General features: G+C 43.8%; 1 protein-coding gene across 1 annotated transcript in view; it reads left to right on the forward strand.

Moving 5' to 3' along the window:
• spock1 (SPARC (osteonectin), cwcv and kazal like domains proteoglycan 1) overlaps positions 1-21,565 on the forward strand; it is a 254,755-nt gene that overhangs the window by 194,091 nt on the left and 39,099 nt on the right. Inside the window, exons 5-7 of the mRNA XM_038992558.1 lie at positions 758-878; positions 5,488-5,608; positions 8,507-8,630. Coding sequence (XP_038848486.1) covers positions 758-878; positions 5,488-5,608; positions 8,507-8,630 — 366 coding nt within the window. The remainder of the gene's footprint in view (positions 1-757; positions 879-5,487; positions 5,609-8,506; positions 8,631-21,565) is intronic.

The raw sequence follows: 21,565 nt of genomic DNA on the forward strand, positions 1-21,565 counted from the left end.
GTCACACTCCAAAATCTCTAGCTCCATCCATGTCTCTCACTCTTCCCTATGGTTCTTACTTTTCTTCATGCAATGTGTATTCTCAGCTGTGAGATTGCTGAATGTTGGAATGGCTGAAGGTGCAGGTTAAATACATAGGTTTCAGTTTCAGATCAGGGAGGAGGATTTAGGGTTCAACTGTCACAGTTTTAAGTGGTTGAGATCCCGGAGCGTTTAGGGGCCTGGCCACTGCTATAAGCCCCCTACAGACACACACAGACACACACCCTGTCCCTTGCTTTCTCTTCTCCCCCCCCATCTCCCTCGCTCCCCTTCTCTCCCCTCTATTTTATGGTTGCTGGCATTGACAGAAATGCTTATTTCTGAATGGCGAGGGCGGACATTTGTTAAAGCACTGCGCTAGAAGGCGGTGTGCATGTAGTTCTGTGATGCTGATATGGCACTCAGGTTTTTCCTTTCCTTTATCTCTGTGTCTGAATGATTGAAAGATATCTCTCTGTCGTGAATAGACTCTCTTCTCTGCCCCCTCTCTTCTCTCTTTGTTGCTAGAATCCATATTCTCTCTGGACTTTAAATCTGATATGAGCAGGGGCGCAACTTTCACTGGGAACGGGAGCCTCCTAAAACATCCTAAAATTGCATTTTTGTCCCCCCCCTGGATATGAGCATATGATGAACTTTGCATTTGTACTGCCAATGGTAGGTCATGATTTAATCATTTAGTGATGAATTTTGTCCCTTCTCTCTCTCCATGTAGCTCCGGACGCCACTAAAGACCCGTGTCTGAAGGTGCGGTGCCCTCCTCACAAGGTGTGTTTCAGCCACGACTACCAGACAGCCATCTGCACCAACACCAATCACAAGCAGCCTAGACACAGGTAAGACTCTCATAAAGCACACCATTGGCCCTTAGTCCTCTACAATGAGCGGGAAAGGAAAAGAAAAGCTCAAACTCGAATGCCTTTCTTTAGCTTTATGGCTTTGATGATGTGTATAATTTAGTAACCTACAGTATACCCTGGCCTGCTATTAGCCACACCACCCACCTGCCTCCTAAGTGCAAATCATGTGCAATCACCATGTCCTAGCCTCTCTCTGCAGCCGTTGAAGTCCGTGGAGGTATGCACTCTGCATGGCATTACCTCAGCTTCTATTACTGCTCTTGTCCACTGAGATGGCGTTTGATTGACAGGGAGAACAGGAAGAAGGGGGAGGAGGAGGGGGCGGAAGAGGGGGGGGGAGCATATAATTACATATAGGATCTCTGTGGGGGAGAGAAAGACGGGGGAGGCGTGGGCCCCCCTCAACACTTGATCCCGGTGCCTCTCTCCAGTCTTCAGTTTAATGCAAACAAATATAAATTATGCAATGGCCGTTAATAGGGAGTAAGTGCTCGTTACTCATAATTACTGGCGCCTCTGGGTGTACAGGCACAGAGAAGAGCAGAACAGAGACTCGTCACTGGAGGGCTCCAAGCACATCTTCTGTAGCTACCACTGCTCTGCTGATCCAGTTTCAAACGGAATATATCAGAAAAATAACCTGTGTACATTAGCATGCATTCAATTGTTGCGAATACTCTGGTTAATATAATAGCTAGATTAAAATGTTGACATGCTTTGCAAGAAGAAGGATTTCCCTTACAATCCAGTTTACATGGTAGCCTGGATAATCAGGCTACCTGATAGGACTTTGAAAGATGCGTAAAATCGGCAATCAAAATAAACGTTCTACTGTATCACAGGAATCGTCTCATTTTTGGGAAACCTATTTGATTCCGAGTTCAGACATATAAAGTTTATGTGAAAACTGTTTCAAAGATGCACACTTTCGGATTTTCCAAACTCACTTCATTTTCGCCAACGAGGAAGGCTCGTGCTCCTTGTCATAGCGCATGCACAGATCAAATACACAGCTGGAACTTTAGTAAAATTGTTCACATGTCCTAATAATTTGAATCGTGAGACCTTCAGGGTGATATTTGGGATGATGTTTCATAACTTGTTAAATTCAATGAAGTTATGGCATATTAAAACAGATTTAAATCTACCGCAGAGCTACGTACATGCAGAGGCACTCAGTGTTGTGAGTGATGTACTCTGAGTGACTGGAGCACTGGTTCATATACTGTATGTCTACACTATACCAGCTGGGTCATTGTTATACTGTGCCCTTAACCTAGTTAATCTCCATTTCCACTGTTAAAACAGCCAGCTGTGGTGTGTGTGTGTGTGTGTGTGTGTGTGTGTGTGTGTGTGTGTGTGTGTGTGTGTGTGTGTGTGTGTGTGTGTGTGTCAAGGGAAACACAGCTGAACCCCCCCCCCCCCCCGGACCCCCACACACACATACACGTACGAACGGTCGCACACACTATCACCAGGAGGCCAATGAGATGGAGAGAGACCCTGCCGCGATTTGAGAGAGCTGGACAGAGAGCACTAAGGAGGCAGGAAAATGAAGAGAAACCGATGGACAGAGAAAAACAACAAGATAGGAGGAAAAGAAGGATTATTCCCTTCTCTCTCTTTATTCTCCCTCCCTCTTAATTTTGCTCTCGCTCTCTCTCCTTCTCACTCTCTCTTTCTCGCTCTCTCTCCTTCTCTCCTTCTCACTCTCTCTTTCTCGCTCTCTCGCTCTCCCTCTCTCCCTCCTTGTGCTCTGTGGTCAGTCAGTCAGAATGATTGTCCGCTGGGTAAAGAAGAGAGTGAGAGTTTCACGGCAGGGTCTCCAGGGGTGGTCTGTGAGCCTAATGCCCTCCCCTCTTCCCACACACGTACGCACACACCATTCTGTTACACCCCGACACGTAACACAGAGACCACACGCATGAACAAACACAGGCGTGTTGGACACATAGCTATCTGACAGCGATCCTTCTCTCCCTCGCCATGCATATGTGTTATCCACCCAGACATAGATACCCTGACTAGAGGAAGCACATGCTTCAACACACCCACATACACACACACACACGCGCACACTCACACTCACACACACAGCTCTCCTAGGCTTTCAGGGTTATCTATGAAAAGGAGGGAGGAAGGAGCAGGGAAAGGGGAGGAGGAGGATGAGGGGGGACATCTTTAGGAGATTTTGATCTGCCTCATCAGCGTTTTATATTACACAGTATTATGAGACATAATTGCTTTTTTATTCACTCGTAGGTATTGGCAGTGCGTAGCATGTCTAATCTGTGATTATGGTGTTTTTGTCACGGCTGGGGAGTTGGATAATTATAGGCATCAAGGAGGTGTCTGCCTGCCGATCCGCACCGCACCATGATGCCTCAGACCTGGACGGGAATGGACCCCAGTTTCACAGCCAGAGATGTGTGACAGATTTACCCCTTACCCCCACTCTGACACACGCACCCTATTCATTCTCAAGTCAGCGTATTGACGTTCGCCGTACATCCCAGTTGTCAGATTCATTTCGGGGAAGGGTTTTGTGTTCTCTAACTTCACACCCCTGGTGTTGTTGTAGAGGAGGGTGATGTGTCGACAGACAGGCTGGGTGAGGGAGGGCGGAGCACTTAACGAGAAGATTGCTGGAAGATTTTATCCAATGTAATTACGCTCGTTATAGAAAAGCCCTGGTGGACCAGGGCCTTCATTACCCTGGCGCACACACACACACACACACACACACACACACACACACACACACACACACACACACACACACACACACACACACACACACACACACACACACACACACACACACACACACACACACACACACACACACACACACACACACACTACTATCCACAAGGAGAGAGAGAGAGACTGAACCATGGATGTACAGTACGTCATTTGGTTTGAGAGTTACAGCAGTAATGGACGCCTCGGGCGCCATCTTGGTACGAAGACAATTAGATTGGAGTGATGAGACATGCTGTTATTATTCTACTACTGCTGTTTTGGACCGTTTGGAACAGGAAGTGTAGTTGGCAGACTTGTTTATCTACTGAATAGACAACTTTGATTGGGAGCGATGCAATGGTGTGCAATTTGACTTCTGCAACGTGCATTTTGAATGCAATTTGGATGCAATTAAAGTTGTATAAACAAGCAATATCCAATGGAATTGAGTTCAAAGGCCTAGTTCAGTCAAAAAACATGATTCCTCTGTGTTCTTATATAATACCACACTATGAGGTATGAATAATACTGTGAGATTGTGAACATTATGATAATCCTCTATTAGTGTAAGAGCTGTTTGAAAAGACAGCCTGAAAATCCCCAGGCGCTAAATAGTCCCAGTCGGTATTAGATAGAACGTCGTGGCCCAGCCCACCTATTTGGGAAAACAACCAGTGGATAACTAGGTTACTCCATTGGCTCACAGCAAAAAACTTGACCTTTTTCATGTGCAATTTTCTTGTTGTCTGCTTGTTTTAGTCAATTTCAAACTACATTTAAGAAAAGTACAACATGTCTAGAGATGACTTTTCAACACTGCCTGCTCCCTACCGTTCTCACTACTTAGAAAAACATAATATTGTAGGGCTTCCCTCATGCCCCTTTTCATGACGGCGCTAGGAGCCACGCGAGTCAGTGCTAGCTAGCTACCGACCTAAGCTAGCCAAGACCAACAACACAAACAAATGAACTATATAGATGCGAGTGGTGAGTGGAGTTACAAACGGACTATACTAAACAAGTTAAATGTCTTATCTGTGATGAAATGTCTTCCACACGCACAACTACATGTTGCTGTCTGCTTGGACACTGGTTCCCCACATTACCCACTCTCCTACACTGAATAGCCTGAAGCCACAGGGCTCTTCTCGAAGCCGTCCTTATTTCCCTACGTGGGAGCATTGCCAACCGTACGTCGGGATGTTTGACCTGGTTCATGTACATTGAACAGCACAGCAGCTTCTCTGCATGTTTTCTTATTTCTATGTAACAAAAAATTGACGCCGATATTTTTTTGACGCCTCTTTTAAAATGGGGCTCAATTGGAAAGAATGTGGTTTTCCCCAATTTGTGGGCGTGGGGAGTTCCTTACGCGAAGATCGACTCAGACTATTAGTTAATGATAAAAGAGTTCTAAACCTCTCTGCCAATAGCAGCTATTCAGTTTTCCCCTCGCCACGCAGACCACTCCCAAAATTCTTCCTTGAGAAATAGCTCTTTGCGAAGAAGCTATTTTTGTGTCTTTTTTTAAACCATTTTAACTTAAAACAATCCCAGTAAGGTACATAGTTGTTACCCAGAAATGATTTGTTATTGTGAATAAAACGGCTGCATTGGACCTTTAACATCCACTGTCGTCATTGGAAACCCCTGCAATTTTGTTCCAACTTCCTGGGTCTCTTACCACAGTGCTCGCAGACATTTGGAATCGAGATACTGAGTCGAATAGAAATTAACAATCAAATCTGTTCGCTTATCTTTTAGTAATATGCTATTATATTGCATTATGCACACGTCTCTCACTGCCCCCCCCCCTCTCTCTCTTTAGTGTGAAACCCAGAAAAGAAAGATTGGCCCACAAACACTGGGCAGGAGCAGGGGCCCATGGGAAGTGTGGGCCGTGCCCTGTCATCCATCCCAGCCCCGTGTGCGGCTCTGACGGCCACACCTACTCCTCCAAGGTGAGACGCACACCAACCCAACCCATCTTCTTCTCTCTCTCTCCCTCGTTCTCTCTTTCTTTAACCTCTCTTGTTTGGCTGCTCATTTATAGTCATAGATCTACCAGCATCATGGTCTTTCCCTGTTTATGTTTGTAGCATGTAGCAGCCGGACAGTGACAATCTTTGCACCATCTGTGAAGCTATAACATGACAGCAAGGTCAAACGTTAGCTCAGCCAAAATCATCTGAGAATGGGGAAAAAGGCTATCCACCCTTCATCATCCTCCATCACGTCAGCCTCCCTACCCCTATCCCCCCTTCATCATCCTCCATCACGTCAGCCTCCCTACCCCTATCCACCCTTCATCATCCTCCATCACGTCAGCCTCCCTACCCCTATCCCCCCTTCATCATCCTCCATCACGTCAGCCTCCCTACCCCTATCCCCCCTTCATCATCCTCCATCACGTCAGCCTCCCTACCCCTATCCCCCCTTCTTCTCTCCTCCCTCCCTCCCTCCCTCCCTCCCTCCCTCCCTCCCTCCCTCCCTCCCTCCCACACCCACACCCACACCCACACCCACACACACACACACACACACACACACACACACACACACACACACACACACACACACACACACAGAGAGAGAGCTTTGGAATGGCGACGCTCCGTAAATGCCCGCGTCAGCCGTGATGGATGACGCAGAGGATGAACTGTGTCTGCCGATGCCATTTGATTCCAGATCCTTCGGCTAGAGAAAAACAACCTCTCCCTCTTCTCCTCTCTTCTCCCTCGGTCTCGTTCACTTCTTCCCTCTCTTTCGCTCCCCAATTATCCCTCCTTTGCTCCCCCATCCCTCCACCTCACCCCCTCTGTCACCTTTACTGAGATAAAATGGCCATAGAATTTAAGCCCTTTTAATAGCTAAATACCACTCTGTAACCACAGACACACATACACGCACGCACGCACACACACACACACACAATCTAATCTGGCCTGCGTTACCACTGAGGGATGCGATCCTCCGCCACATAGATTCATTGAGATCAATCAGTCCTCTTCTCATGGGGGTTCTGTCGTTAGCACACACTGACACACACACACACACACACACACACACACACACACACACACACACACACACACACACACACACACACACACACACACACACCCGCCCCCACTCCCCTTTGCCTCGTCCACTCCAGAGGTGGAGAGGGGGATTGGGGTGTCACTCTCCATCAGAGAGCGAAGGAGGGGAGGGGGAAAGGGGTGGCAGTGGTGTCCCTCTCTCCTCTCCCTATACCTGCTCCCTCTGGCTTCAGTGGTCTGGATAAATGTGTGGCCTCAGTTAGCTGCTAGAGTGATGTTGCCCCTACTGAGACGAACAGCAATATAACGGTTAGCGCCTGGGCTAAGAATCTGGCTCTTATAGTGTAGTGCTCTTATAAAGTGTGAAATGATGTTGGATTCTCACATGCATATGCATATGCATACACACACACACACACACACACACACACACACACACACACACACACACACACACACACACACACACACACACACACACACACACACACACACACACACACACACACACACACACACTCCAGATCCCATTATCAGAAGGATGCTTTCATCTCTGGAGAGAGACTGTAGCTTGCAGAGTAAAGCCCTTTACATTGCTCCTCTCTCCTAACTCTCTCCACTTCTCATCCCTCTCTCCCTCTCTCTCTCTCTGCTCATCCCCCTCTCTCCTAAACCCTCTGGATGAGTAGTGCTTCAGTCTGAACTTCTCAGCCCCCTCTACTCACTGTGGAACAATCATGTACTCTCTCTTTCTCTGTCTCATCTTCTCTCTCTCTTTGTGTCTCGCTTTTATGTTCCCTAATTCTCTCTATTACTGTGTCATTAGAGTGTAATGACACAGAAATAGAGAAAAATATAGTATTCCTTCGTCTCCCTATCGCTCTCTCTCTCCCTCCTTCCTTTCCCCTCTACTGTTCTCTGTACTTGCCCCTCTACTTTTACCTCCCTAATTTTCTGGTTCTTTTCTGCACTTGTACATCATTTAAAACATATCAAAACCGTACACAGAGAGAGCGAGAGAGATATTCCGGAATGTTCTCAGTACTGACACAGACAGTGTTTGACTAGCCTGGAAATGGCAGCTAAATTGAATTTTCTGGGGAATATTTCATAGGCTTCCTCTCCTCCCTCTGGACAGATAATTCAATATGTGTAGAACGGGAGAGTGGCGTACCTTTGTCAACAAATTGCATTAGGCGACATTAGTGCCGCTATCTAAGAACTGTCAGGGAGGAGGTGATGGATTTAAATTAGAATGTGTGAAATTGAAAGTGTCAACGGGAGAGCTGAGAGGAGAGAGACTGTGTGTGTGTGTGTGTGTGTGTGTGTGTGTGTGTGTGTGTGTGTGTGTGTGTGTGTGTGTGTGTGTGTGTGTGTGTGTGTGTGTGTGTGTGTGTGTGTGTGTGTGTGTGTGTGTGTGTGTGTGTGTGTGTGTGTGTGCGCGCATCTCTTGCAGACCCTCAGAGGGAAAATTGGATTTTATTTTGACAGAAAAAAGTCTTTACAATCCATTTGAGAAGGTTCATTATTTCAGGGATATTGTTTTAGTGCATTTAAAGGCTATTTCCATTTATTCATGACCTGATTACTGTACTCTGCTGTTGTATTGAGAAAATGGCTCTGCTCTAACACACAAGCCAGGAAAAGAAAGCCAGTAGCATCTGTGTTGTGTGTAAAAGTGTGTTTACATAGCTTCTTAATGGCCACATCTGTTCATTTGAGCTGAATGTCCAACGTTACCTCAAGGGAGACTTGCCGACCTCATCTGCCTCTCCATGAAGAAAGACTCCACTACCCATGACTCTCTGTGTTTCGTAGTGTAAGCTGGAGTTCCAGGCGTGCACATCAGGGAAGAGCATCGGTCTGAAGTGTGAGGGACCGTGCCCATGTCTGCCTGGTCAGGAACTGGTCAAACCACACAGAGACAAGGCAGAGAAGACCGGTGAGTAACCTTGAACCCTAAACCTGTCAGTCTGTCAATGAGTCGGTCAGTATCAGTCAGTCAGTCGTTGTGTAGGTGGCTTTTTGAATTGGCAAAATAAAGAAGTGCTTCAGTTGCACACACACACACACACACACCAGTTAAAGTACACACACCCTTTTGTCCCAGCGTAGCATCTTGATCTAGTGAAATAAGCGCTGGTATTATGACAGCACATGCTGCCTCTCTGGCCTTGTTTGGTTTAAAGATGCCTGTATCCATACATCACATTACTAACACACTGTAACTGTGCTATCAACGCTCATACTCCACATAATTCACTCTCTTTAGTACGAGATTTGCAGCCATAGGCGGTGAAAATACAACTATTGATATCCTTGCTGACATTGTGAAACCAGTGTTGTGGCTGTACTTCAAGTACTCAACGCATGATGCATTTCAATACAGGTTAGGACGGAGTACAAGCGGCTGTATTGCGTGTTGTGTGTGCATTTGCATCGGCACTAATGGAATTTTAAACCTGCATAGATGAGCTCTACCCTTCTAGATGTGATATAATGGTATGTTTTAAATAAATCAATGCGACTAAAGCTATTAGGAGAAACACGGCCTGTCATTATGAAAAAGAAACCAAATGTGTTCATTATGAATTGATTCATAAGCTGTCAGTGAGTTTCCTCGTGATCAAACACAGCCCTGACAAGATCTTTTAATCAGAAAGTGGTGGTGGTGGTGTGTGCCTGAGCATGGTTAATCTGAATGTATCACAGAGATGGTGACAATTAAGTTAATGCAGTCACATATATGCGGACACACGCACACACACACACACACACACACACACACACACACACACACACACACACACACACACACACACACACACACACATGCATATGCACACACACACACTGGAATGTACAACAAGCAAAAAACCTCCTTGTGCTTTTAGGAGTTGCCATCTCTTTTTTGGAGTGAGTGTGTGTTAAGACAGTATAGCAGTATGGAGGGTGAGGGAGTGAGTGTGTGTTAAGACAGTATAGCAGTATGGAGGGTGAGGGAGTGAGTGTGTGTTAAGACAGTATAGCAGTATGGAGGGTGAGGGAGTGTGTGTGTGTGTTAAGACAGTATAGCAGTATGGAGGGTGAGGGAGTGAGTGTGTGTTAAGACAGTATAGCAGTATGGAGGGTGAGGGAGAGCGTGTGTGTTGAGACAGTATAGCAGTATGGAGGGTGAGGGAGTGAGTGTGTGTTAAGACAGTATAGCAGTATGGAGGGTGAGGGAGTGAGTGTGTGTTAAGACAGTATAGCAGTATGGAGGGTGAGGGAGTGAGTGTGTGTTAAGACAGTATAGCAGTATGGAGGGTGAGGGAGTGAGTGTGTGTTGAGACAGTATAGCAGTATGGAGGGTGAGGGAGTGAGTGTGTGTTGAGACAGTATAGCAGTATGGAGGGTGAGGGAGTGTGTGTGTGTGTTAAGACAGTATAGCAGTATGGAGGGTGAGGGACTGAGTGTGTGTTAAGACAGTATAGCAGTATGGAGGGTGAGGGAGTGAGTGTGTGTTAAGACAGTATAGCAGTATGGAGGGTGAGGGAGTGAGTGTGTGTTGAGACAGTATAGCAGTATGGAGGGTGAGGGAGTGAGTGTGTGTTAAGACAGTATAGCAGTATGGAGGGGGAGGGAGTGAGTGTGTGTTAAGACAGTATAGCAGTATGGAGGGTGAGGGAGTGAGTGTGTGTTAAGACAGTATAGCAGTATGGAGGGTGAGGGAGTGAGTGTGTGTTAAGACAGTATAGCAGTATGGAGGGTGAGGGAGTGAGTGTGTGTTGAGACAGTATAGCAGTATGGAGGGTGAGGGAGTGAGTGTGTGTTAAGACAGTATAGCAGTATGGAGGGTGAGGGAGTGAGTGTGTGTTAAGACAGTATAGCAGTATGGAGGGTGAGGGAGTGAGTGTGTGTTAAGACAGTATAGCAGTATGGAGGGTGAGGGAGTGAGTGTGTGTTAAGACAGTATAGCAGTATGGAGGGTGAGGGAGTGAGTATGTGTTAAGACAGTATAGCAGTATGGAGGGTGATGGAGTGAGTGTGTGTTAAGACAGTATAGCAGTATGGAGGGTGAGGGAGTGAGTGTGTGTTGAGACAGTATAGCAGTATGGAGGGTGAGGGAGTGAGTGTGTGTTAAGACAGTATAGCAGTATGGAGGGTGAGGGAGTGAGTGTGTGTTAAGACAGTATAGCAGTATGGAGGGTGAGGGACTGAGTGTGTGTTGAGACAGTATAGCAGTATGGAGGGTGAGGGAGTGTGTGTGTGTGTTAAGACAGTATAGCAGTATGGAGGGTGAGGGAGTGAGTGTGTGTTAAGACAGTATAGCAGTATGGAGGGTGAGGGAGAGCGTGTGTGTTGAGACAGTATAGCAGTATGGAGGGTGAGGGAGTGAGTGTGTGTTAAGACAGTATAGCAGTATGGAGGGTGAGGGAGTGAGTGTGTGTTAAGACAGTATAGCAGTATGGAGGGTGAGGGAGTGAGTGTGTGTTAAGACAGTATAGCAGTATGGAGGGTGAGGGAGTGAGTGTGTGTTAAGACAGTATAGCAGTATGGAGGGTGAGGGAGTGAGTGTGTGTTAAGACAGTATAGCAGTATGGAGGGTGAGGGAGTGAGTGTGTGTTGAGACAGTATAGCAGTATGGAGGGTGAGGGAGTGAGTGTGTGTTGAGACAGTATAGCACAATCCTGGTGTAGGGACTAAGAGTGGTGGGCTTGGTATTACAGTGACACCAAGGCTGCTTCCCAAATGGCCGTTTTCCCTGTGGGCCCTTGTCAAAATAAGTGCGCAATATATAGAGAATATACTGCTATTTGGGACAGAGACCAAGGAAACAGCCATGTCTGTCTGTAGTAACTTCGTGTGACATACTTATAACTGGAGGCCTTTCCATAGAATGAAGGGGGAGGAAAGGAGGGAGGTAAGGAGGGAGGGAGGGAGGAATATAAAGCAACAGCTTTCATTCCCTCCCTCACTGGAATCTCCTGCTTATGATGGAGAGCACACCCCCTTTCCATCTCTTTATGTATACAGCTATACAAACAGGTAAACACCAACATAATAGCCAGAAAAGCTTCAATGCGCCTTGGCATAGATCCTACAAGTGTCTGGAACTCTATTGGAGGGATGCGACGCCATTCTTCTACGAGAAATTCCATAATTTGATGTTTTGTTGATGGTGGTGGAAAACGCTGTCTCAGGCTCCACTCCAGAATCTCCCATAAGTGTTCAATTGGGTTGAGATTTGGTGACTGAGACACACACCACCCTTTAAACCCCCTATGCTCCTTTGAGACCCCTCTTTCATAGTCACCGGGCTCTCTTCTTAGCCATTGTAGCCAAAATAATGGGCAACTGGGCATTTTTATACATGATCCTAAGTATGATTTAAGTATGATTTGTTTTTGTATAGCCATGTTTTGTAATGTATCCACACCCACAGTGCGTCATGTGCGTAATGATCATGTGGGGTGAAATGTATATATTTGGGGATGGGATCGCTCTGTTGGATCAAAACATTGTCAATGAAGGTGGTAAATTGGGAGAATAGAGCAAGATGGGCAGGGACTCTGCTGTCCTTGCTTCAGGGGGAAGCTTGTTCCACCATTGGGGTGCCAGGACAGAGAAGAGCTTTGACTCTTCCTTGTCCTGTAGGGGTGGGAGGGCCAAGAGACGAGGTGGCAGAACGGAGGACTCGAGTTGGGCTGTAGGGTTTGAGCAGAGCCTGAAGGTAGGGAGGGCAGTTCCTCTTGCTGCTCTGTAGGTAAGTACCATGGTCTTGTAGTGGATGTGAGCTTCGACTGGAAGCCAGTACAGTGTGCGGAGGAGTAGGGTGACATGGGAGAACTTGGGAAGGTTGAACACCAGGCGGGCTGCGGCGTTCTGGATAAGTTGGGGTTTGATGGCACAAGCGTGGAGCCCAACTGGCAGCGAATTGCAGTAGTCCAGATGGGAGATTAGGACCTGCGCCTCTTCCTGTGTGAGGATTTTGTAGAGCATGAACCTACAGGAGCGAGTCACTGCTTTGATGTTTGCAGAGAACGACAGGGTGTAGTCCAGGGTCACGTCAAGGTTCTTTCCACTCTGGGATGGGGACCCCATGGAGTTGTCAACCGTGATTGAGAGATCTTGGAGCGAGCAGGCCTTACACGGGAAGAAGAGCAGCTCCATCTTGTCTAGGTTGAGCTTGAGGTGGTGGGTCGACATCCACGCTGAGATATCTGCCAAGGACGTGGAGATGCATGTCAACACCTGGGTGTCAGAAGTGGGGAAGGAGAAAAGTAGTTGAGTGTCATCCGCAAAGCAATGATAGGAGAGACCATGTGAGGACATGACAGAGCTGAGTGAACTGGTTATATAGAGAAGTGGAGAAGGCCTAGAACCGAGCCCTGCGGGACACCAGTAGTGAGAGCACGTGGTCAGACACAGATACTATCAACGTCACCTGGTAGGAGCGGCCTGCCAGATAGGATGCAATCCAAGCGCGTGCGGAGCCTGAGACGCCCAGCCCTGAGAGGTTGGAGAGGAGGATCTGATGGTTCACGGTGTCGAAGACAGAGGATAGATCTAGGAGAGTGAGAATAAAGGACAGCGAGTCAGCTTTGGTAGTGAGAAGAGCTTCCGTGAAACAGCAGAGCAGTCTCGGTTGAGTGACTCATCTCGAAGCCTGACTGGTTAGAGTCAAGAAGTTCATTCTGAGAGAGATAACAAGAGAGTTGGTCAGAGACAGCACACTCAAGTGTTTTGGAAAGAAAAGAAAGAAGCTATACCGTTCAATAGCTTTTTGACGTCAGAGGAGTCGAGTGTTGGGTTCTTGAGGAGGGGAGCGACTGTGATCATTTTGAAGTCAGAGGGGAAGCAGCCAGTGGTACGGGGTGAGTTGATGAGGGAAGTGAGGAATGGGAGAAGGTCTCTAGAGATGGTCTGGAGAAGGGAAAAGCGGATGGGGTCGAGCGGTCAGGTTGTCGGGCAGCAGGACATCACTAGTTGCAGGATTTCATCTGGAGAGAGAAGGGAGAAAGAGGTCAAGACAGGCTAGATATAGTGGTTCTTCCTTTAAAAGTTGCGTCATACTGCAGCACACCTTGCGTGCTGCCGACGAATTCTAATGCACGTTATGCACGTTAAGAATTCTAATGCACTAATGCACTTTAAGTGTCAGCCATTGTTGCCATTAATGCTAGTTAGTGCTAGTTTGACCACCAGAGGGCATATTTGAGAAGCATTTGACAGTTTTTAATATTGGCTGTACATAGTATATGGAATTGATTTGAAGAAATGTAGCTTAATTAATGTGATTAATATGATGGTGTTTCTATTCCAAGAAAAAACAAAAAACAAAACCCTCATGGTTTCCGTCAGGAAAATATGGCTCTGTACAACATGACCGGTCGGGAGTAGGCTACTAAGATCAAAATAATCCTAACATTTCCACACCCTAATTGTAGGGGGACCAATACCCAAACGGAGATTCAGTGAAAATAAAAATCTCGTTGATTTATCATGACCAGTCCCCATGCTTGTCTCGGAGCAGCGTGGCGGTGCTGAAATAGTTGACCACACGCGGGTAGGCTATTGCCTCAAATCCTATTATAACAATTGGGTGTTCCAGTAAGCAACAATTTGTTGCCTTCATTAGCCTACTTTATTCTGAAAAATTCATACGTAACTCTGCCAAGCCAACAAGCAAAAATGAACTGGTGAAGGCCATCAAGACGTTTTGGCTTGAGAAATTGACGATACAACAATGCAACAAATACATTGATCATCTCAGCAAGGTTTTACCCGTGGTCGTGGAGCTGGGGGGATGTGGAACTAAAATGTAGTTGAAATAAACATCTGCATTTTGAGTCTTTTTTATTATTTTATTTATTTATTATATTTTATTAAGGATTTTTTACATTTTCTCCTAAAATGACATACCCAAATCTAACTGCCTGTAGCTCAGGCTGTGAAGCAAGGATAGGCATATTCTTGGTACCATTTGAAGGAAAACACTTTGAACTTTGTGGAAATGTGAAAGGAATGTAGGAGAATATAACAGAATAGATCTGGTAAAAGATAATACAAAGGGGGAAAAAAACGTTATTTTGTATTTGTTTTGTACTATCATCTTTGAAATGCAAGAGAAAGGCCATAATGTATTATTCCAGCCCAGGTGCAATTTAGATGTTGTCCACTAGATGGCAGCAGTGTATGTACAAAGTTTTAGACTGATCCATTGAACCATTGCATTTCTGTTTTTAAAAATTGTACCAAGACTGCCCAAATGTTCCTAATATGTTTATTAATAACTTTTCATCTTCAAAATTATGCACTCTCCTCAAACAATAGCATGGTATTCTTTCACTGTAATAGTGACTGTAAATTGGACAGTGCAGTTAGATTAACAAAAATGTAAGCTTTCTGCCAATATCAGATATGTCTATGTCCTTGGAAATGTTCTTGTTATTTACAACCTCATGCTAATCGCATTAGCCTACATTAGCTCAACCGTCCCGTGGAAGACACACCGATCCCGAAGAAGGTTAAATACTCAAAAGTTTGACATTTCTAACTCAAAACCTCATGCAACCGCTGAATGTCAGATAAAGCATTCAGTATACTGTACAGTATCTGTTCATCAACATCTTTATGCTTCCGTTAAGCATCGAACACATTACAAATTGGGGGGATTTTCACACATACAGTAGCCGGGCTATTAAGAGTCTATTGTCCTGCTAATAGTCCATCATGGGTGGATGGATGGCTTCTTTTGTATTCCAATGTATTGAATGAATGTATTAATTACAGTCATTTACCATTCTCATTCTCAGAGTGGAAACGATATTTTGGAGATTATTCCGTTTTCAAATAACCAAAAGTGAGCGGTTGTAATCTGAATAAAGGGAGAAAGGCCATTCTTGAACATGGGGTGAGACAATAGGCCCTTTTAATTTTGTCTGGCTTGCCATTCTAAATAAAATTGAATATTTTTTGCTCATATATTTTAAACAGGTCGCTAGGTGTAGGCAAAACCATAAGCAAATAGGAAAACTGATATGACTAAAGAGTTAATCGGGGTGATTTTTCCAGAAATAGACAGGTATTTTCATCAAGGACCCATTGTTTGCAGAGACTACAAACAGGATGTCACGAGCGTCGTCTTGAAAATGACCGGACCAAGGTGCAGCGTGGTGAGCGTTCATTTTTCTTATTTTTTTTAAATGTCACCAACAAAACAATTAACAACAAAAACGAACGTGAAGCTCCGTAAGGCTATACATGCATTAAACGAAGACAACATCCCACAACTAAGGTGGCAAAACAGGCTGCCTAAGTATGATTCCCAATCAGTGACAGCGATAGACAGCTGCCTCTGATTGGGAACCACACTCGGCCAAAAACAAAGAAATATAGAACATAGAATGCCCACCCAAATCACACCCTGACCTAACAAAATCGAGAAATAAAAAGGCTCTCTGCGGTCAGGGCGTGACACAGGAGGTGGAGTTCCAGAGCTCACAGGTGTGCCTGACATGGATTGTGACTCCATCTCGTTCCTTGCTTTCTTCAACGCGTCATTCTCCGCCTGATTCTCCGCCAATGCCGCCTGACTCTCCGCCAATGACGTGACTCTCCGCCAATAATTACATTTAGGGGATTGAAGGATTCTAAATGAATATCTAAGGTTTATTTTTCGTTAGGGCAAATCTGGTATGTGAGAATATCTAAGGGGATTTTCTATAATTATAATGCAGGGTTAATAATAATAATAATAATAATAATCACTTTGTAAATAAGGATGCATTATGAAAGGAAAATGACATGTGCAAGAAACAGTGGTAATATTTTTCCTTTTAGAGACTGTAATACATGGCATCCAGGTCAAAATAACCAATAATATACACAAAGCACTAACCCTGACTCCCGTTTTTTAGGTGTTCATAGGTCAAGGTCTATATATTCCTGGTGTTTTTTTAACAAACATTGCTTGTTTTAGTTAAACGCTCTTCACAGACCGTGCTAATTTGAGACCAGAACTAGCGATCAGTTGTAGAGTCGTGACTTTTTATAATCACTTTAATTTTCAGTCCATTAAAGTTTGGTCATGTCACTTGACTGCTACTGTACCTTTTAAATCTACCTTTCCAATTCCTTTCCTTTGAGTTTGGGATTTACAAATGTGCGCTTTTCATGTCATTTTGTTTGTTAAGGCAAATCTGCTCTGTGAGAATATCTAAGGGCCTTTTATAGAATGATAATGCAGGGTTAATAATCATAATAATAATAATAACAGATCGGCTCTCGGAACTCATTAAGAGGCGGCTTCTATCTTCAATACGCTTTATTATCCAAATATTTAAAGTGCGTGTGGGCGACGGAGATGGTGCAGTTTGAGGTCATTCAAAACATTTCTTTATTAAAGACGATCAGAAAGATTGTTGGTATTTATTTATTTTGGTCCGAAGCCATGACTGAGTGAGTCACTCAGCTTTATGTACAGTAGCTGCTGAGGCTATATGACTGCGCCATCAACTTGATTATTTAGCAGACATTACTTGCTGCTTCTTTCAGTCAACACATATCGACAGTTGAAGTCAGAAGTTTACATACACTTAGGTTGGAGTCATTAAAACTCGTTTTTCAAACACTCCACAAATTTCTTGTTAACAAACTATCGTTTTGGCAAGTCGGTTAGGACATCTACTTTGTGCATGACACAAGTCATTTTTCCAACAATTGTTTACAGACAGATTATTTAACTTATAATTCACTGTATCACAATTCCAGTGGGTCAGAAGTTTACATACACTAAGTTGACTGTGCCTTTAAACAGCTTGGAAAATTCCAGAAAATGATGTCATGACTTTAGAAGCTTCTGTTAGGCTAATTGACATAATTTGAGTCAGTTGGAGGTATACCTGTGGATGTATTTCAAGGCCTACCTTCAAACTCAGTGCCTCTTTGCTTGACATCATAGGAAAATCGAAAGAAATCAGCCAAGACCTCAAAGAAAATTTGTAGACCTCCACAAGTCTGGTTCATGAACGCCTGAAGGTACCACATTCATCTGTACAAACAATAGTACGCAAGTATAAACACCATGGGACCACGCAGCCTTCATACCTCTCAGGAACGAGACATGTTCTGTCTCCTAGAGATGAACGTACTTTGGTGCGAGAAGTGCAAATCAATCCCAGAACAACAGCAAAGGACCTTGTGAAGATGCTGGAGGAAACAGGTACAAAAGTATCTATATCCACAGTAAAACGAGTCCTATATCGACATAACCTGAAAGGCTGCTCAGCATGGAAGAAGCCACTGCTCCAAAACCGCCATAAAAAACCCAGACTACGGTTTGCAACTGCACATGGGGACAAAGATCATACTTTTTGGAGAAATGTCCTCTGGTCTGATGAAACAAAAATAGAACTGTTTGGCCATAATGACCATCATTATGTTTGGAGGAAAAAGGAGGATGCTTGCAAGCCGAAGAACACCATCCCAACCATGAAGCACGGGGGTGGCAGTATCATGTTGTGGGGATGCTTTGCTGCAGGAGGGACTGGTGCACGTCACAAAATAGATGGCATCATGAGGGAGGAAAATTATGTGGATATATTGAAGCAACATCTCAAGACATCAGTCAGGAAGTTAAAGCTTGGTCGCAAATGGGTCTTCCAAATGGACAATGACCCCATGCATACTTCCAAAGTTGTGGCAAAATGTCTTAAGGACAACAAAGTCAAAGTATTGGAGTGGCCATCACAAAGCCCTGACCTCAATCCTATAGAAAATTTGTGAGCAGAACTGAAAAAGCGTGTGCGAGCAAGGAGGCCTACAAACCTGACTCAGTTACACCATCTCTGCCATGAGGAATAGGCCAAAATTCACCCAACTTATTGTGGGGAGCTTGTGGAAGGCTAACCGAAACGTTTGACCCAAGTTAAACAATTTAAAGGCAATGCTACCAAATACTAATTGAGTGTATGTAAACTTCTGACCCACTGGGAATGTGATGAAAGAAATAAAAGCTGAAATAAATAATTCTCTCTACTATTATTCTGACATTTCTAATTCTTAAAATAAAGTGGTGATCCTAACTGACCTATGACAGGGAATTGTTACTAGGATTAAATGTTAGGAATTGTGAAAAACTGTGTTTAAATGTATTTAAGAATATCATGGAATATAATTGAACATTTTAGTTTCTTGATGGCCATTTTGAGTGATAGAAAGTGACTTTAGCAGTGGATACAGAGGAGGAGAAGGTAGACAGGAGGGAGTGAAAGGATGATCGGTCCTCCATTTTCGCTCAGCTAGCTTCATACAGTGGTTCCTACTTTAAAAGTTGTGTCATACTGCAGCACACCTTGCGAGCTGCTGCAGCATTCTACGGCACGTTATTTAATTGTCAGCCATTTTTTTACGTTAATGCAAGTTAGTGGTAGTTTGACCACCAGAGGGCAACTTTGAGAAGCATTTGATAGTCTCCCATATTGGCATTACTAGAGAATAAAAAATAAAAATTGTGATAACATAGTACATGGGATTGAGTTTAAGAAATTTGGCTTAATTAATTTTATTAATATTATTAATAAATTATTAATTAGAGAAGCATAAGATTAATTAATGTACATGCAAAAACATAGCTATTGAAACAAACAATTAAAAATCAAACATTTGGCCTATGGTAGGCCTACAGTATATCTAAAAATATTCTCCACCAATAATTACATTTAGAGGATTGGAGGATTCTAAATTAATAAGGGGCATTTTCCGTTAGGATCTGTGAGAATATCTAAGGGGCTTTTATATAATTATAAATTAATTAATACAAATATTAATAATAATCGCTTTGTTTAAAAAGTAACGATATTTTGGAGATTTCGTTTTGACAAAAACGACAGTGAGTGATTGTAATTTGAATGAATGCCAAAATGATATTTATGAAGGCCAAAATATAGCCCTGCTAATAGCCATAATGACGCTGTACAACGTGAACATGTGTGTTTGAAAAAGTATTATCCAGTAAGCAACAATTTGTTTGCCTTCATTAGACAACTTTTTTCCAATATTTCTGTAATTCAGTGATATTTATTCCCATAGCAGTTCGTTATGGATCCATAACTAAATCAACATCTGCATTTTGAAAGAGTATTTTTATCATTATTTCATTAACGAAAGCATAAAGATGCTGATGAAGAAATACAGCACTGTACAGTATATGCTTTTACGTTTGGATAATAAAGCATTTAAAGCATTTTGAAGACATAAGCCACCTGCATTTGTTTATTAGCCTACTGTGCAGTCTGACAAGTAAACATAGCCTACAATACATACTGTAGTAAACATGGGAAAGTGCCTAATTCCTTACATAAGGGAGAGCAGGCCATGTCCAGACTTTCTCGGTGACCTCAAGTCAAAAATGCGGGCACGCGGGAGACTGGGGTTCAATTCCCTGACAAGGAGGAAGGAGTAGGCTGTCCTTTAACTTCTTACGGCTAGCGGAACCCCTCAACAACATCCGCTGAAAAGGCAGAGCGCGAAATTCAAAAATATTTTGGGGAAATATTTAACTTTCATACATTCACAAGTGCAATACACCAAATAAAAGCTTAACTTTTTGTTAATCTACCCATCGTGTCTGATTTCAAAAAGGCTTTACAGCGAAAGCACACCATATGATTATGTTAGGTCAGAGCCTAGTCACCAAAAAACATACAGCCATTTTCCAGCCAAAGAGAGGAGTCACAAAAAGCAGAAATAGAGATAAAATGAATCACTAACCTTTGATGATCTTCATCAGATGGCACTCATAGGACTTCATAGGACTCCAAACATCCGGCGAATTTTCAGAGAGCCACATAAATTTACAGAAATACTCATCATAAACTTTGATAAAAGATACAAGTGTTATGCACAGAATTAAAGATATACTTCTCCTTAATGCAACCGCTGTGTCAGATTTCAAAAAGGCTTTACGAAAAAAGCACACCATGCAATAATCTGAGTACGGCGCTCAGACACAAAAACAAGCCCTACAGGTACCCGCCATTTTGTGGAGTCAACAGAAGTCAGAAATAGCATTATAAATATTCACTTACCTTTGATGATCTTCATCAGAATGCACTCCCAGGAATCCCAGTTCCACAATAAATGTTTGTTTTGTTCGATAAAGTCCATAATTTATGTCCAAATACCTCCTTTTTGTTGGCGTGTTTAGTTCGCAAATCCAAACTCACGAGGCGCGGGCAAGTCCAGGCGAAAGTTCAGATGAAAAGTACAAAGAGTTATATAACAGTTCGTAGAAACATGTCAAACGATGTATATAATCAATCTTTAGGATGTTTTTAACATAAATCTTCAGTAATGTTTCAACCGGAGAATTCCTTTGTCTTTAGAAATGCAATGAAATGCAGGTCGCTCTCACGGTCACGCGCGTGACCAGCTCATGGCACTCTGCCAGACATCTGGTTGAAACAGCTCCCATTCTCTCCCCCTTCACAGTAGAAGCCTGAAACAAGGTTCTAAAGACTGTTGACATCTAGTGGAAGCCTTAGGAAGTGCAATATGACCCCATAGACACTGTATATTAGAAAGGCAATGAGTTGAAAAACTACAAACCTCAGATTTCCCACTTCCTGGTTGGAATTTTCTCAGGTTTTTGCCTGCCATATGAGTTCTGTTATACTCACAGACATCATTCAAACAGTTTTAGAAACTTCAGAGTGTTTTCTATCCACATCTACTAATAATATGCATATGTTAGCTTCTGGGCCTGAGTAGCAGGAAGTTTACTCTGGGCACGCTTTTCATCCGAACGTGAAAATGCTGCCCACTATCCCAAACAGGTTAAAATAAGAGTTTGTTCTTAACTGACTTGCCTACTTAAATAAAATTAACACTAAG

This window comes from Salvelinus namaycush, chromosome 5 (genome assembly GCF_016432855.1).
Source record: "Salvelinus namaycush isolate Seneca chromosome 5, SaNama_1.0, whole genome shotgun sequence".
Lineage (NCBI taxonomy): Eukaryota > Metazoa > Chordata > Actinopteri > Salmoniformes > Salmonidae > Salvelinus > Salvelinus namaycush.